The 16,370-nt window shown below is 60.2% G+C and overlaps 2 protein-coding genes across 2 annotated transcripts; both read right to left on the bottom strand.

Annotated features, from left to right (window-relative positions):
* Positions 1–394: 394 nt before the first annotated feature.
* LOC310892466 (ankyrin repeat domain-containing protein 50-like) lies at positions 395–2,439 on the bottom strand. Its single transcript, XM_083820260.1, has 3 exons — positions 2,331–2,439; positions 1,235–1,456; positions 395–1,141 (listed from the first exon to the last, which is right to left on the bottom strand). The coding sequence occupies exons 2-3, from the start codon at positions 1,383–1,385 to the stop codon at positions 924–926; spliced, it is 369 nt and encodes a 122-aa protein (XP_083676386.1). The 5' UTR covers positions 1,386–1,456; positions 2,331–2,439; the 3' UTR covers positions 395–923.
* Positions 2,440–12,876: 10,437 nt separating this feature from the next.
* Positions 12,877–15,615, bottom strand: RPS11 (ribosomal protein S11). The gene is made up of 5 exons (XM_083849984.1): positions 15,473–15,615; positions 15,038–15,169; positions 14,741–14,816; positions 13,921–14,050; positions 12,877–13,042 (listed from the first exon to the last, which is right to left on the bottom strand). Exons 1-5 carry the CDS (start codon positions 15,485–15,487, stop codon positions 12,919–12,921), a joined length of 477 nt encoding a protein of 158 aa, XP_083706110.1. The 5' UTR covers positions 15,488–15,615; the 3' UTR covers positions 12,877–12,918.
* Positions 15,616–16,370: the final 755 nt, after the last annotated feature.

Raw genomic sequence — 16,370 nt, 5'->3', positions numbered from 1 at the left:
TCCATCCATCACGCACACGCTGCTCCACATAGGCACCGTGCTCCAGCAGCAGCCTCACCACCTTGCTGTAGCCCCAGCTGCCTGGCACACAGAGGGCAGCCACTGAGAGTGCTGCGTGCCTGTCGGCATCGGCAGGGTTGGGGTTGGTGCCATGGGGCAGCAGCAGCTCCATGATGGGGCAGTGGCCCATGTAGGCAGCAGCAATGAGGGGGGTCCGGCCCTCAGCATCAGCCTGGTCCACACAGGCACCGTGCCACAGCAGCATCCAGACGACATCCTTGTGGCTGCCCCAGGCGGCTGCCCGCAGTGCTGTGCGGCCCTCGGCGTCTGCTCTGTCCACCTCTGCGCCCATCCACAGCAGCGTGGCCACAGCCGCGGTGTGCTGAGTGCAGGCGGCTGAGCGCAGGGCAGCCCAGCCCTCCCAGTCTGGCCGGCTGATTTCGGTGCCGTGGGCCAGCAGGCACTGCAGCACTTCGGTGTGGCCCTGAGGGGCAGCCACTGTCAGAGGTGTCTGCCTGCTGGCATCAGCCGCCTCCACCTGCACCCTGTGCCAGGAGCAGCGTGGCTGCCTCGTGGTGCCTGCCATGGGCTGCGCTGGCCAGCAACGTCCAACCGCCTGGCATGGAAGAGTAGCTTGGTGCCACCAGGGCCATCTGCCAGCAGTGTGCCCAGTGCCTCCAGCAGCTGCTGGAAGTCATCCCAGCTGGGGCTGGGCTTCGGACCGGTGCAGTGTGCCCAGAGCGCCCGGTACAGCTCCTCGGGGTGCAGGGGCCGGGGCGCAGCCAGCAGCCAAGCAGCAGGTGGGCGAGGGCAAAAGAGTGGTGGTGGAAAGAGGTGCCGGCACAGCCAGAGGTAGAGGCTGTTGAGGGTGCCAGGGACGTGCCACAGCTCACGCAGCACAATAGTGCCAGCGGCCACCCCATCTAGCACCCGCTCCAGGTAGAGGAAGCCGGCCAGGTAGAGCTCCGGGTAGAGGAAGCAGCGCTGCTCTTGATGTGCAGCTGGTGCAGCACCTCGTCAGTCTGCTGTGTCAGGTGCTGGCACAGGGCAGGCTCATGGTCCAGCCGGCACAGGATGTACTGCTGCATGTCCTGCACCACCACCGCCTTCTGCAAGTCGTCCAGGCACAGGCAGCAGAAGCCTGGAAGGGAAACGCATCAAGGGGGGACCACGGCTGCCCCCCCGCCCTCCTGTGCCCACCCCCACCCACTCCCCAGTCTCCAGTCCCGCTCACCAGTGAAGCTCCTGGCCAGTGCCTTGCCGTGCCGGCATGCCGAGCAGACCAACAGCAGCCAGGGGGGCAGCAGGGCCTGGTGCCGGGCCAGCAGCTCTGCGATGGTGCCGCTGCATCCTGATGGCTTCCACTCACCCTCAGCCACCAGCATCCCCTCGTCCAGGGCACCCACCAGCAGCAGCAGGGGCTGCTCCGGGGTGCAGCAGTGGCAGCAGCACGGCCCTGGGAGGACACAGAGGCACCTGAGGCTGTGCCAGGACGCGGCCCCATACCTGCAGGAGACCCCGGTGCAGTGCTGGGAGCTACGCCTGTCGTCCCTCTCCCCTTGAAGGCCTCATCTGGGTCCAGCTTGCTGTCAGCAGGCAGTGGGGCAGGAGGCAGCCGGTACCCCTGCAGCAGCGGGGAGCGCTCCAGGGGCTGCACCAGCCCCAGGACGAAGCAGTGGGGCGAGAGCGTGTCGGCATCCTGCGCCTGGCAGAGGTGCCAGCCCAGCACCCGAGAGGCCAGACCGGCACGGTGCCCGCCTGCTGAGGTCGGCCACAGCAGCTCGGTGCAGAGAGCCGTCCTGCCGCAGCCGGGACCCCTGGTCAGCATCACGCCGCCCCCCTGCCTGTGCGCCAGCCGCTGCCGCAGCCGCTGCGGGGCCCAGTGGAAGGAGTCGCCCTGCTGCAGGCCGCCAGGTTCCGCTCTCTGGGGGGGTGCGGGGCATGCTGCGCCCTGGGCACCCCGCGGGCAGCGGGGCAGGGGGCTGCTCCGTGCGGAGCCTGCTGCCGGGCCCTGCCAGGGGTCACCGCGTCCCCGGTGCGCGGCGGGCGGCACGGAGGGGCAGGCACCTGGGGTAGAGGGGTCAGGGGCACCGGCAGCGCTGCCTAAGCTGCGCCCCCAGCCCCGCGCTGCGCCCCCAGCCCCACGGTGCGCCCCCAGCCCCACGGTGCGCCCCCACACCGCGCTGCAACGGGAGGGCTCGGGGCGGCACCGGCGCTGCGGGGACCCCGGCGCGGCCCCCCCGAGCCCCGGGGCAGCGGGACCTCGCGCGTGGGGCCGGGACCCCCGGCTGCGAGGCGGGAGGGGGCGGCGGCGCGGGGGCGGCTCTCACCGTGCCCGGGAGCGGAGCGGAGCGGAGCGGCGGAGCTTCCGCCGGCCGGGCGGGGCAGGAAGCGGCGGCGGCGGCGGCTGAGCCCGGGGGCACCGGGAGGCTCCGTCCGCGGGGCTCCGCCGGCGGCGCCCGGACCGGCCCCGGGGGCTGGACGGTGCGGGGCGGAGCGGGGCGGAGCGGGACTTAGGTGCGTGTGTCGGTCTGCTCGAGGGTGGGAAGGCTCCGCAGGAGGATCTGGGTAGGCTGGACCGATGGGCTGAGGGCAACCGTGTGAGGTTCTACAGGGCCAAGTGCCGGGTCCTGCACCTGGGGCGTAACAACCCCAAGCAGAGCTACAGGCTGGGAGATGAGTGGCTGGAAAGCTGCCTGGCAGAGAGGGACCTGGGAGTATTGGTTGATAGTCGGCTGAATATGAGCCAGCAGTGTGCTCAGGTGGCCAAGAAGGCCAACAGCATCCTGGCTTGTATCAGAAATAATGTGGCCAGCAGGACTATGGAAGTGATTGTCCCTCTGTATTCAGCTCTGGTGAGGCCGCACCTCGAGTACTGTGTTCAGTTTTGGGCCCCTCGCTACAGGAAGGACATGGAGGTGCTCGGTCGAGTCCAGAGAAGGGCAACGAAGCTGGTGTGGGGTCTGGAGAACAAGTCTTAAGAGGAGCGGCTGAGGGAGCTGGGCTTGTTCAGCCTGGAGAAGAGGAGGCTCAGGGGAGACCTCATCGCTCTCTACAGGTACCTTAAAGGAGGCTGTAGCGAGGTGGGGGTTGGTCTATTCTCCCACGTGCCCGGTGATAGGATGAGGGGGAATGGGCTAAAGTTGCGCCAGGGGAGGTTTAGGTTGGATGTTAGGAAGAACTTCTTTACCGAAAGGGCTGTTGGAATTGGGCTGCCCAGGGAAGTGGCTGAGTCACCATCCCTGGAGGTCTTTAAGAGACGTTTAGATGTAGAGCTTAGCGATATGGTTTAGTGGAGGACTTGTTAGTGTTAGGTCAGAGGTTGGACTCGGTGATCTTGGAGGTCTCTTCCAACCTAGATGATTCTGTCATTCTGGGAGGGATCCTTGCCACTGGCAGCTGTTTCCATGAGATCCATCACCTCTCCAGTTCTTTATGTTATGCTCTGTTTTATTGATTCTGCCTAACACTAATTTCCTGGTGGAATACCATGCAACGTGTTACCTGTGTCAATCAGTGCATGTTGCATCCAGGCACTCACATTTATCAACCCAAACGTTTGACAGAGCTGCTTTATACAGAGCAGTGCTGATAGGTGTTAATTATCCCTATAATGTTTTAAGTCTTCATTTACAAATGCTAGCTTTCACCAGTTGAGTTTTGGCATGATTTTAGCAGTCTTCCTGCCTGCCAGGTTTTCTCCCAAAAGCTCTCTCGCGCTAATCCAGCAGACATCCACCTGTGCTGCCCCACTCTGCGTGGCTGGGAGCACTGATGTGGGGTGGCTGCGGGGGCTGCTGGCACCTGAGACATTTCCCAGACTGTGACCCTGCTCTGCCTGCCCTGCAGTGCTCTGCCCACACCAGGGAGCTTCCAGAGCTGGTGGGATGGGGTTGGGAGGGGAGGAGAGGGGATTGCAAAGCATCTGGGCCCTGCAGCCAGGGCACTGGGCAGAGCTGGGGCAGGGCGCATGGCCCCCACGCATGCACGTGCCCTGGGGAGGACGCCTGGTGCCAGAACCAGCACCTGCAGGGTGGAGGTGCAGGGGCCGAGACCTGAAATGAGGATGCCTGCAGCACCCCTCGTGTGGGGAGAGGCCGTGGCTGGGTAGGACCGGGCTGGGGATGGCAGTGAGGGGTGCCTGCAGCAGCCGCAGGGGGTGGCAGTGGCTGTGCCCCTCTGCAGGAGCTGGGGGCACAGGACCGCTGCCAGCCTCGGCTTGGCAGGCTGAGAGCATGCTGAGGCTGCTCTGAGCTGTCGTGAGGCCACCTCTGGAAAGCCTCGAGATTTGCCCTCTGAAATGTGTTAACACTGCTTCTTGCTCTTGTCTCCTGTCTTCACCTGTGAATTAAGGACGGTGTGTTTGCCTCGAGCACTTTGGGTTTTTCTGCACACACCTGCGAACATGCCAGAGCTCACCAGGGCGTTTGGTTCTTTGCTTCATCCAAACAGTGACGCTGTGTAGCCGAGATCAGCCCCAGTCTGTGAGGTTGTCATTGCTCTGAGGTCATCGGCAGCTCGAGGCTGAGCCCATGGCGCAGTGCGGGGTGGTGGCCGAGGGCGCTGGACTGCGATGGGTGCTGCAGGAGATGTCCTCGCGCTACCGCTCCTGGCCTGTGGAGCTCCTGCTGATCTCAGACTGCCTGGAGAGCAGGGCACTGGCAGCGGGAGGAGGACTGGATGGTTGGTGCCCTCCACCAGGTCCAGGCAAAGCATGGGGAGAGCATGGTGCTGGCAGCGGCCTCGGCACGGCACCACGCCGCGCTGTGCCCCTGGGGATGGGGCAGGGGGGCGGCGCTGGACACCCTGATCGAGCAGGGGCTGGATGTGGTGGCATGGACCTGGCCCCTGGAATCCCTGCCCCTCTGCATGCCCCGGCTTCGGGCAAGGTTTTGTTTGATGCCACGGCTCCTGCAGGCACAGCACTGTCAGCGACGATCACCTCTGGGGGTGGGAAGCACCACGTCAAGCCCAGGGTGGCGAAGGCGGCTGAGAAATGCTGCTGGCGCACCAGGGAGCTACCGGAGCTCCTGTGGCAGCTGGTGCTGGGCACGGGGCACCTCGAGGAGGAATCCTGGTGCGGTGGAGCTGCGGTTCGCCTGCCCATCCTGCTGGGAGGGGAGGAGGCTCTGGGACGTCACTCGAGCCCCAGCCCAGGCTCGCACCAGCGCTGCCGCTCCTGCACTGGGGCTGAAGGTACCTGGGGGCTGTGTGGCACGTGCTGCCCTGCTCCGTTGGGTCCCACGCTGCAGGTGGCCTGGTACAGCGTTGGGTACATCCAGTGGAAGGGGTAAAGGTGATACAGTTTGGTCAGGGAGAAGGCAACATGGATTTTGATTTCAGGGAGCGTTTGGCTTATTTTAGGGTATTGCAAGCAGCTTAGCAACAGCACTACACAAAACCGAAGTGACCCACCCTGACAGCAAAGCAGTGTCAGCAGTGTTTGAATCTCTTTCAAGTGATACGGGGGATATGCAGGCTTTTTGTTCTGGCAGCAAACCCAGTGCAATGTCTTGGCAGGTGCAGTGGCCCCACAAGGCAGGGAACAAGCCAGAACCCTTCTGCAAGGAGCATCCTGAGCCCAGGGCCAGCCCGGGGGTCCGGGTGTGGGGGGAGCAGGGATGGGGGTGGGCAGGGGGCTGCAGCGACCCCTCCTCATCCCGCAGGGCTGACAGGGCCAGTGAACAGCCTCCTTCTCCCTGCCCCCCCCCCCCCCGTAGTGCTGCAACTTGCGGGGGAGGTGATGCTTGGGGAGCCAAAATTAGACCCAAGAAGGATTTCTCATGTTTTGATCCTGGGAACCATTTCCACCACCAGAGATTCACAGATTTCCACCCAAAAACCCTGTGTAGGTGACACAACCCAGGCAGCTCCCACATCAACCCTACTTCCCCCGATGGCGGGTGATGCCCCGGGTGCGCGGGGGGCTGTGGGATGGGCAGGGTGCAGGGGGCCCAGGGTGCTGTGTGTGTGTGCAGAGCCCCCGGTGCTTCTAGCCAAGTAAACCAGGTGTCTGTGTGTGCACATGTGAGTGTGCACGTGTGTGTGTACGGGCGTGCAAGGGCTGCTGCACTGCGCTGCCTGGATGGGGTCTGCAGGACCAGGGGTGCTCGGAGCTGCAGGGCAGCCAGTGCTGACGGCGTGCGGGCACCGCTCTGCCTTGGCCCCAGCTCTGCTGAGCTCCTGCTTGGCCCCAGCTGCCTCCCAAGGACAGGAACTGGGATCTCACGTCTCGTCACCCCTCCCTCTGGCAGTGTTGGTGGGGACGCTGAGCCTGGGTCTGGCCGCGGCTCTGCTCTGGGGGGAGCTGGGCCCAGTTGCAGGGGATGTGGCGCTTCTGTCCTGGCCCCGGCTTCTGCGGTAAGGGGATAGAGGGAGGAACGGGCAGGTGGGCAAACGGGCAGGTACCAGGGTCTGGGGGGGGCAAAACTGCAGGGAGTGCTGCCACTGATGTCGCCATAATTTGCAAGTATATGGATACTGCTGCCCCGTGTACTGGTGACCACAAGCACACAGAACTACACCGCTGTTGGCCCCAAGGAGGGCTGCCATGCCTCCTGCCCCTCCAAAATGCTGTAAAAATACATCAGGGTGCAAAACATCCAGAAAGGAGCAGAGGAACCCCGCCGCAGCACCCCCCCGAGCTGCGTGGGCACGGTGCCGCTCCCGTGCCAGGACCCGGCGAGTGGCCGGCGGGACCGATCCTGCCCTGGCCAGCGGACGCGCAGAAGGGATGCCGGTAGAGCCCTGGGGGGCCGCTTGGAGGTGCAGGGGAAGGGCTGCCGGGGAAGTTTCCTCACGCCTTTGCTTCCTCCCCTTGCTCTGAACGACACCAGCCCTGACTCATTTCCTGGTGGTGCCGGCGTGAGGCTGGCCCTGGCAGCGCCTCGCCGGGGTCCCGCAGCCGGGCTGGGCATGGAGCGGCCCCTGCGCCCTGCAGGGGCCCGGGGATGTGCAGCAGCGTGTCCGTGTCCCCGGCCGTGGGGACACCCTGGGAGTGGTGCCATAGCATGGGGGCAGCACCAGGCTCTGCCAGGCGCTGTGCAGCCGCACCACGGTGCGTGTGGCACAGAGCTGTTGTGCTGGGCTCTGCGCTGCTGGGCACCAGTTTTCTCGCGTGGTGTTTGGCTCCCCTTGCCCGATGTCCGCACATCACCACTTCCATCCCTCGCCCGTTGCCACCCCTTTCCCTCTCTGCCTTTTGGGGGCCGTGCTGTGTGTTCCTGCTCCCACAACACGGCGCCTCTCAGGGCAGCCTGGCTTCGCCTGCCCAGCAGGACAGCAAGGGGCCAGGCAGCCACTGTGGGTGAATGAAGCTGGGGCCCCAAAATGTGGCAGGGAGGCGGACACGGAGCTGTGGAAAGTGGTAGGGTGGGGATGCTCCCACACCGCCACAAAGCAGTGCCTGAGCTGTATTGTGCAGAAATTCTGCCATCCTAACATTCCTTCATCCTGGATGTCCTTGGAGAATTAACATAGAATTAAGATATTAACAAAGAATTAGCATAGAATTAAGATATTAAACAGCACTGTTCCCAGGACAGACCCTTGAGGTACACCACTCGTCACCGGCCTCTACTTGGACATAGAGCCATTGACCACCGCTCTCTGGGTGTGACCTCCAAGCCAACTCCTTATCCACTGGATGGCCCACCCGTCAAATCCTCTCTCTCCAATTTGGAGACCGGGATGTCATGTGGGACTGTGCCAAAGCCCTTGCAGAAGTCCAGGCAGATGACATCAATTGGTTTTCCTTTGTCAGCTGATGCAGTCACACAGTAGAAAGCCACCAGATCGGCCAGCAGACAGCTGAGCGGTGCCTTGTCCTTGTCCCCTGCAGTGTTTGGGACAGACCACAGCCGAGGACAGGCCACCAGGGGCAGGGGACCAGTGCTCTGCTCTTGTCTGGCTTTGCAGAGGACATCTGAGGCTATGCTCGGGTCAGGAAAGCATTTCCCTTCTGGTCAGGGATCTGGGAGGTGTGGCAGCTTGCTCTGGGACCTCTGGTGTTGCACCTGGGTGCTGCATGGCTACGGCTGTGGGGTCAGAAACCGGGGCTGGCCCCCTCTGCCTGAGAGCACCCCGCTTTACAGAAAAGCATCTTCTGTTAGTCTGCCGAGCACAGCCCTGCTCCACAAGAGGTTAAGTTTAATCCTGGTTCAATTAATCCAGTCTCCAACATCACTCGGTGTTCTGGAGCACTGCCCAGCCCTTGGCACGGCAGCGTCCCCTCGCTTCGCCACCTCCTCCACTGAGCCGCAGCAGCTCCCGGGCCAGCCCCAGCACCCATGTTCTTAATGCACAAATGTCCCCTTCTAAACAAATGTCCCCTTCTAAACACAGCCTGCTCTTCTCACCCCCCATCTGAGATGCCGAGCTGGACGCGCTCACAGCGCCATGCAGACGTGCCTCCGTTGGAGGGGGAGCCTTGGGAGAAACGTTGCCCCAGGGCTTTAAGAAAAGGGGAGCAGAAGACGCTCCCACCCCACGCGGGAGCTGCTCCGGCTGCGCGTGGGGTCCTGGCAGCCTTCTAGGAGGCTGCTCGCGATTTGCAAATATCTCCAGGCTGTTCTCAGAGAGATGGCAAGGCTAGAGGGGTGTATTTGGTAACGCACGCTGCAGGAAGACCTGAGAAATGTTCCCAGCGTGCACAACGGGGAGGAGGAAAAACGTTTTCTGTGGGCAGCCTCTGTGCTGCCAGGCAGTGCCGTGGCACGTGGGAGATGGGGGCAGCCCTGCAGGGCCTGGGGGGGTCAGGGCTGAGTAAATGGCAGCTGCGGGACGCTGCCCCGAAATGTGAGCAGCAGGCTGCTGCCTTCGTCTGAAAACCATGAGTTCCTGTGCCGTGATGCAGGAAGCCAAAGCCGTGGTCCCCAATCGGCCAGGAGAAGCCCCCCCCGTGCCCCTCTTGCCCCCCGCGCCCCGCAGGCCCAGTGCCCGCAGCTGGCAGCGGGTCGGGGCAAGGCGACGCGGTGTGCTGCCAGGCGCTGCTCTGCTGGGTGCCGTTCCAGCAGCTCTCCCTTTCCATGCAGCCTTTCAATTCCCCCGTCTTCAGCTTCTCACAATAGTGACTTATTTCTCTCAGTTTTTCAGGTGAAAGAACACTCCTGCAGCATCGGACAGATCCTCCCCATGCACAAACGCAAAGGCTGAGCCATGGCGCTTTTCAGCCTTGCTCTGAGGCCAAGCTTTTTGGTTCCTCAGCCTCAGTTCCGAGATGAATTCCACCCCAGCCCATTTCTGCAGGCTTCCCCTGCACCCCAAGCAGGTTCCCAAGGCGTTTCGTGCCGTGTCCCCTCTGGCAGCAGCCCCCCATGCATGCATGCTCCGTTGGTGAGCTCAGTGCGCCCGGTGCTGCGCTGCCAGGCCTGGCACCACCGGTCACCGTCACCGATGTGCTCGGAGGGCGAAGTGAGGACTGGAACCGAGTGGCAGTGGTGCAGCAGCGCGGGAGGTGCGGCGCTGGTGCTGTGCCACTGCCTGCTCCAGGAGCAGCCGGAGGTGGGCGCGTGCCCAGGGAAACGGCCACCGGTGCCCCGCGGGGACTGCGGGCTCCTCTCCCGACAGCCAGTGCTGTCATCCAGCAGGACGCATCCTGCGAGGATCCGCACCGGCCCTGCGCTCGACACCACTCAGTGTTCTGAATCAATTAACAGATATATTTGGAAATCTCTTCCCTTTGTAAGCCACTTCCTCTGTGATTTTGCCGATGCATTTTTAATAAGAATGTTATGCAATTGCTAAATAAAACTCCTTCCAGAAGTTAATTGACCAGGACAGATTTTCCATTAAAACCGGGCTGAAGCATTAATTTCTGTTACTGACTGAGAGCTGCTACTGAGAACGGAGCTGTGGGGGGGTTTTCTGCACCTGCGTGTGGGACCAGAATGAAGCAGCCGCCAAACCCGTGTCTGCTCCACTCACTTCTGCCAGGGATGTTGAGCAGAGCAGAGCAGAGCAGAGCAGAGCAGAATAGAATAGAATAGAATAGAATAGAATAGAATAGAATAGAATAGAATAGAATAGAATAGAATAGAATAGAATAGAATAGAATAGCTCAGTGGGAAGGGACCTTCAGAGACCATCAAGTCCAACTGTCTGACTGTTTCAGGGCTAAACAGAAGTTAAAGCACATTACCGAGGGCATTGTACAAATACTTCTTGAGCACTGACAGGCTTCAGGCATCAACCACCTCGCTAGGAAGCCTCTTCCAGTGTTTAACCACCCTCACAGTAAGGAATTTTTTCCTAATGCCGTCTGAGCCTCCACGGCTCAGCTTTGTGCCATTTCCGTGTGTTATAATGTAATTCCCTCATGAGTTAAGCTCTCACTTAAAACCTTTAGCCATTTTCACTACAATTGTGGTGAAATTTTACTCCTCACAATCTGTTATAGCAGAAGCAGTGATTTCTTTTTCATGCTGAGCCTTTCTTCAGATTTGAAGATGCCTTGGAGCAGACACCAGCCGCAGTGAAAACATCAAAAACTGGGCGCTCTGTGGGGCTGATCAGAAGGGCTCGCAAGGATTTCCAAAAGAGGTTTGGGAAACTACACAGTTGCTTTATCTCCTCTGAAGACTGGAATACTGAAAACCCCACTTGCAAAGACTGCAGCTTTCCCTAGTGGGAGGAACAACAGCCCGGAGGCACCGGGCAGGAGCTGCTGCTGGCGGTGATGATGATGCCAATGCTGCTGCTGGTGCTGGTGTTCAGTTTTGCACTTCCTGTGCTGTCAGCCCCATGGCAGTGGATGAACTGCGCACTGCATTCTGCAGCCCGTTGGTCCTGCCCTAGGGTTGGGATGCGGGGCCTGGAGCCCACCAGTCCTGGGGGCTCAGCAGGACCTCGGGCTGCGAGGGGACACCCCTGAGCAGCAGCAGAATGGGCTGGGGGTCCACCAGAGAGCAGCGTGCCCCCATGCAGAGGGGGCTCCTGCAGCCACTGAGGGCGCAGGAAAGGAGGAGAAAAGCAACCTTCACCCCTTGCAGGGCCGTGAGCTGCTGCTCGGACATCCACGCTGCCTCCTTGCCCTCCCTCCTCGGAGGGGGTGGGCAGGTTTAGCAGCTTGGCTGCTTGTCCCCCTCCGTCCCCCCAGCTCCGTCCCCATGGGATGCCTCAGCCCTGCCCCACCAGAACGCAGCAGAGGCTGAGCTGCTGCTTCCTGCCCTGCTGGCGAGTGCTACCTGCGGTGCGGGAGGTGCAGCGAGCTCGCAGGGGGTGGCAGCGAGCAGCTCCTGCGGGGTGGCCCTGGGGCACCCATGGAGCGCTTGTGCTGGGGAAGCCACTGCATCGGGCAGCAGGGCACAGACTGCTCGGCTTTGGCCTCGCAGCCCCGTTGCGGAGCCGTCCTGTGCTCCACAGCCCCTGGGCCACCCTCCTGCACACGGGCTCCTGATGAGCTTCTCGGTCCTGAGAGTCCCCAGGCCTCTGGACATCCTCCTGCCTTGCTCAGTGCACAATTGTCTCAGCCGCACTGTGACTTCAGGAGCACCATCACCTATTTCTCGTGGTCTCTGCCCACCTGCAGCTCTCTGCCCGCTCTGCTCCAGCTGGGACAGGGCAGTGACACCCCCAGGCAAGGGGATGCTGAACCAGAGCTCAACCAGGATGGCTCAGGGACCCTGTGCTGCTGCCTGTGCCCAGCTCAATCCCAGCCTCCAGCACCAGCCCTACCGAATTCCCCCTGACCACAAGGGGAAGAAAGAGCCTTGTGTTGGAGGTACAAGGCAGCATGGTCCTATAAGGTCTCACACAACCACCACTAGCAAATCTTTGCAAGCCAAATGCACATTAATACAGAACTTGCCACTTATTTTCTGCCAGCTGCGTGTCACCTAACCTCTTCTTGGCCCTTTTCAGCATTACCTCCACAAACAACGCTGCCAGCCTTGGGTTAAGACAACACTGCCAGCTTAACTAGGGGGGTCTAAAATACTGAATTGCAATTGTTTCACCTCTGGTTCTCATCGTTACTCCCTTCTGCTCTGAGAAAAATGCCATCCATACTGCACCACACCATCGCTCCTCTCGTTTTCCCCCAGATGTGGGCTCGGTGTCCTATAGGGCCTACTCAGTTCTCAGAGTAACTTTTTCTGACTGCTGGAACTGCAAGCAGCTATCACCCCTAAATAAATCTGTAGGAAGAGCAGTTCCTTTAGCATTAATTCCCATTCGCTTCAACTGCTGAGGCACTGTAGCCTTGTGGATGTGCTTAGACACCTTTGTGTGTGAAAACACCACATGGCATCTTCTTCTTTAAATACATATTTAAGCTGAGAAGTGATCTATACGTTCACAACTACCTTTGTTATCAGCGAGTTTACATTCCAAACCAATTTATTACGTAATCTCCAATCTGTTACCTCCTGCAGCTATGCTGGGGAAGGTGAAACAGCACTTCCAGGATCAGTACAGGACTGGAGTCAGAACTCTGCAAAATGTGACTAACAGCAGGCAGAGCGTCCCTTTCACTTTTTACTGGGCAGTTTCCTCTCACATTTAACATCTGAGTTCTGCTCAGCTTGCCCTGTAACACAAAGCCTGGGAGAAGAGAGCAAAAGGCAGTTTTCTTCTGGACAGGCTGAGAGCTGCCACACCACACTACCGACTGAAGACCACTCGCTCGCTAGGACTAGCCAGATTGTGTCAGTTCCACAGAAGAACATCACCATCCCCATTTACTGACAAAGGCCCAGCAAACATTCCCTGACCTGCTAAACCTTCACCTCTCCTGAGCAGGGAACCTGGAATATCAGAGCAGTGACTGCCTAACACCCTCACATTTCCTCAAGAACAGCTCACCCACTTTTGCAGTCTGATGAGTTCACACGTGCTGCTGCATTCCTGTACTATTTATTTCACATCACACACACAGGGTAGACTTTTATAAAAGCTTTATTTTCCCTGATTATGCTGGTTTTAAAACTTCTGGAATTGCTTCTTGGTACCAGCAGCCTTTGTGACTTTGAGGACATTGAACCGGACAGTCTTGCTGAGGGGACGGCACTCTCCGACGGTGACGATGTCCCCAATCTGGACATCCCTGCGAAGACAACACCAACATTTCAGTGGTTGTCAATTTCCTGCATTCACACCCAATTAGCACAGACATCTGCAGTACATGATGCCAGAACTGCTGCTGTGTAACAGCACTGAAAGTGACCTCGCACACTTAGAGCTGTAAATCAAGAAGGTACGACTCGAAGTGCTGCAAAGACGTGTGCTAAAAAAGCAGCAGTCATTCCCTGAGCTGCCACAAGGCCTGTCACTCCACGTGAGCACAAGCTCAAGACAAGAGTAAATGCAAGCTTTTCACAAAAGCAGGATGAACGCCAAGCACCTGAAGGGAAACCCCTTGAGTGATCAGGGGTTTCCCTTTTGGTCACATACAGGCTTGAAGCATTCAACCCACCTCACCTGGACTAGCATTTCACCTCATCCAGGCTTCCCTGCACTCCAAATATGAGCTTAGGAAGCAAACAGCAGACAAAAATGCTTTGAACCTGTCCTCATTAGTCTCAGCATTTACTTTGGAAACTTCAGTCCCAGATTTTTTTCCCTTTTTCAAAAACTATAAAGCTGTAACAGTGTTCAGTTTCAGAGGACACCAGGCAGACTGACCAGAACATGTCTTATGGTTCAGCAATTGCCACTGGCATTGTCAGCAGCCTCCTTCATCGACAGGGGCTCTGAAGACCATCGTGAGTTCAGACATCACCACCAGCAAACAAGTTCCAGGTCAGAAGCAGCAATAAAACTGCACTTGCCCCACTGATGTTTCTAGGCAGAAGCTGGGTGAGGCATCACACACATTAGATACACGCCTATCAGACACGTGAGCATGTGGCACTTCTGTACCCCTGCTCTTTGTGGGTCAGCACTCTGCACAACCACCGCTGCACCACAGGGGCTTGCACGCACCTGAAGCAGGGGGAGAGATGCACAGACATGTTCTTATGGCGCTTTTCAAATCGGTTGTACTTGCGGATGTAGTGCAAGTAGTCCCGACGGATGACAATGGTGCGCTGCATCTTCATCTTGGTAACCACACCTGGGTGCAAGAGGTGGGAAGGTGACAAGGAGCATAAGCAAGTACACACCGACCATCAGTAAGTTAGCTGGGGGATCTGTACGTAACTAATGGAGAACGGACTTTCAGACAAGCTATCCAAGAAGATCAGCAGTGAGGAGTGGCATCTGACATCTGAAGGCAGTGCCCGTCAATTCCGGTAATTTCTCCTGACTTACCTTAGTAAGTTACAAAACATCCTTTGAGAGATGCTCTAAAACCAATTCTACCAGGATGAAAAGTCTTTCTTTCCACCTATCAAGCTACAGTCTCCAAGGTTGTATTGTGAAGCAAATGATTTTTTTCTGTGTTTTTGGTGACTTTCTAAAGCAGTCTGATACACCTCCTAGTGCCATTGCTCCCTGCACTATCTGCTACTACATTATATCGACATCAACACTGCAGTATGGCACAGCCGGAAGGCTTAGCACCAACAACTGGTCCTTGCTGCAGGCATCAGCAAAGCCACAAGGGCATCGTCGTCAAAGCCCCTTCACCATGAGGCTTGGAAGACCATCGTGAGAATGGCATCATGTGCAGCTCAAGGACCACAGCTGAGCTTCCCAGCAGCTCCAGACCGACACTCAGGCCAAGGGCTTTGTGTGCTTACCACACCAGTGGGTAACACGGCTGTGTTTACAGCATTACTCCTGAACAAGCTTCACAACTCACCTGACAGGATTCGGCCACGGATGGAGACATTACCAGTGAAGGGGCACTTCTTATCGATGTAGGTGCCCTCAATAGCCTGCAAAAAGAGCCAATTATCAGTGTTTGGACAGTCCAGGCAGCGCGGAGGCTCGGTGATGGTTCCGAGGATCCCTAACTGCCCCAGCCCATGAGCAGACACACACAGCCCCGGGACAGGACCACCGCAGCTTTCAGGGCGCAGCTGCCCAGGCCGTGAGCCCAGGAGCGGGGCTGAGGCCGCCCTGCCTGCCCAGGCACCGCGGGGAGGCCGGGCCTTACCTCCTTGGGAGTCTTGAAGCCGAGGCCGATGTTCTTGTAGTAGCGGGGCAGCTTCTCCTTGCCGCCCTCGCCCAGCAGCACCCGCTTCTTGTTCTGGAAGATCGTGGGCTGCTTCTGGTAGGCCCGCTCGGTCTGCGGGGGGAGAAGGGGGCATCACAAAGGGCTCCGGGCGCAAACCCCCCCCCGGTACCTCACTGGGACCCCCACCCCGGGGCACGGCTCCCCACTGACACCGGGGGCTCTCCCCGGCACCCCGGGGCACGGCACGGCTCCCCGCCCCCCCGCCCGCAGGCCTCCCGCCGCCTCCGCAGCGGCTCCCCCGAACGGGCCGGCCCGACGCAGGCCGGATCGCAAGCCCCGACCGCGGCGGCCCGGAGGCGGCCGGGTGTAGGCCGGGACCAGGCCCCGTCCCGTCCCGTGGCGGCGCGGCCCCACCTGCGTGTCCGCCATCTTGCGCCGCGCGGCGGAAAAGAGCCCCGGGCTCCGCGCGGCGCCGCTTATCCGGCGGCGGGGCGGGGCGAGCGCCGGAAGTGGCGTCACGGGGCGGTGGCGCTCCTCGGGCCGCGCAGCGCGGGGGGTGCGGGCGGGGCGGGGCGGGGCGGGGCGGGGCGGGGCTTGGGGGGGGGGCGGGTGCTGTGGTGAATTCGTTCCCTGCGGGAGCGGGGCGGGAGCCTCACAAGCGCGTCGGTTACCGACGGAGGACTCGTTTCTGTAGCGTACCGGCCGCAGCCAGGCCCCCTCAGTGCGTGCGGGTCGCAGTGCAGCGGGGTGCGGGGGGATTTCCTCCTGGTCCCGCCCCGAGGGGAACGAAGCGCGTCCTGCGGTGGTGCCCGGGCACCCGGGGGCGCCGAGGTTGCTCCGGGACCTGCTGCGGGCCCCGGTGTTGGTGCCTGTGTTGGTCGGTTAGGTGAGGGACTTGGGAAGGGTGGGCAGTGACTTCTGCCCAGGCGGCCCTGGTCCCCGCAGGAGCTGGCGGAGCTGAGCCGCGGCCTCCTGAAGCCCCGGGGCCTGCCCTGGAGGAGGCGGGGGTGAGGGCGCACACTGACGGGGGCCTGTAGTTCGTGGAGTCGTTAGGGTTGTTAAAGCCCTCCAGGATCACCTGCCCCAACCACCCCCTACCACCACTGTCCCCCACCAAACCATGTCCCCAAGCACCACGTCCAACCTCTCCTTGAACACCCCCAGGGACGGTGACCCCACCACCTCCCTGGGCAACCCGTCCCTGTGCCTGACCGCTCTTGCTGAGAAGAAATTTCTCTCATTTCCAACCTGACCCTCCCCTGGCACAACTTGAGGCCATTCCCTCTCACTGGTTACCTGTGAGCAGAGGCCG

Source organism: Anser anser (assembly GCF_964211835.1).
Source record: "Anser anser genome assembly, chromosome: 1".
Taxonomy (NCBI): domain Eukaryota; kingdom Metazoa; phylum Chordata; class Aves; order Anseriformes; family Anatidae; genus Anser; species Anser anser.
Note: the sequence above shows the minus strand (reverse complement) of the source record. Positions and strands in the feature narration are given on the sequence as shown.

Coding starts and splice junctions, on each gene's coding strand:
- LOC310892466 (XM_083820260.1), bottom strand. CDS start 1,385: ATGCTGGTGGCTGAGGGTGAGTGGAAGCCATCAGGATGCAGCGGCACC. Junction 1,142..1,234: donor ACTGGCCAGGAGCTTCACTG/GTGAGCGGGACT, acceptor TTTCCCTTCCAG/GCTTCTGCTGCCTGTGCCTG.
- RPS11 (XM_083849984.1), bottom strand. Junction 14,051..14,740: donor CCGTGGCCGAATCCTGTCAG/GTGAGTTGTGAA, acceptor TCTTGCACCCAG/GTGTGGTTACCAAGATGAAG. Junction 13,043..13,920: donor CATCTCTCCCCCTGCTTCAG/GTGCGTGCAAGC, acceptor TTGTCTTCGCAG/GGATGTCCAGATTGGGGACA.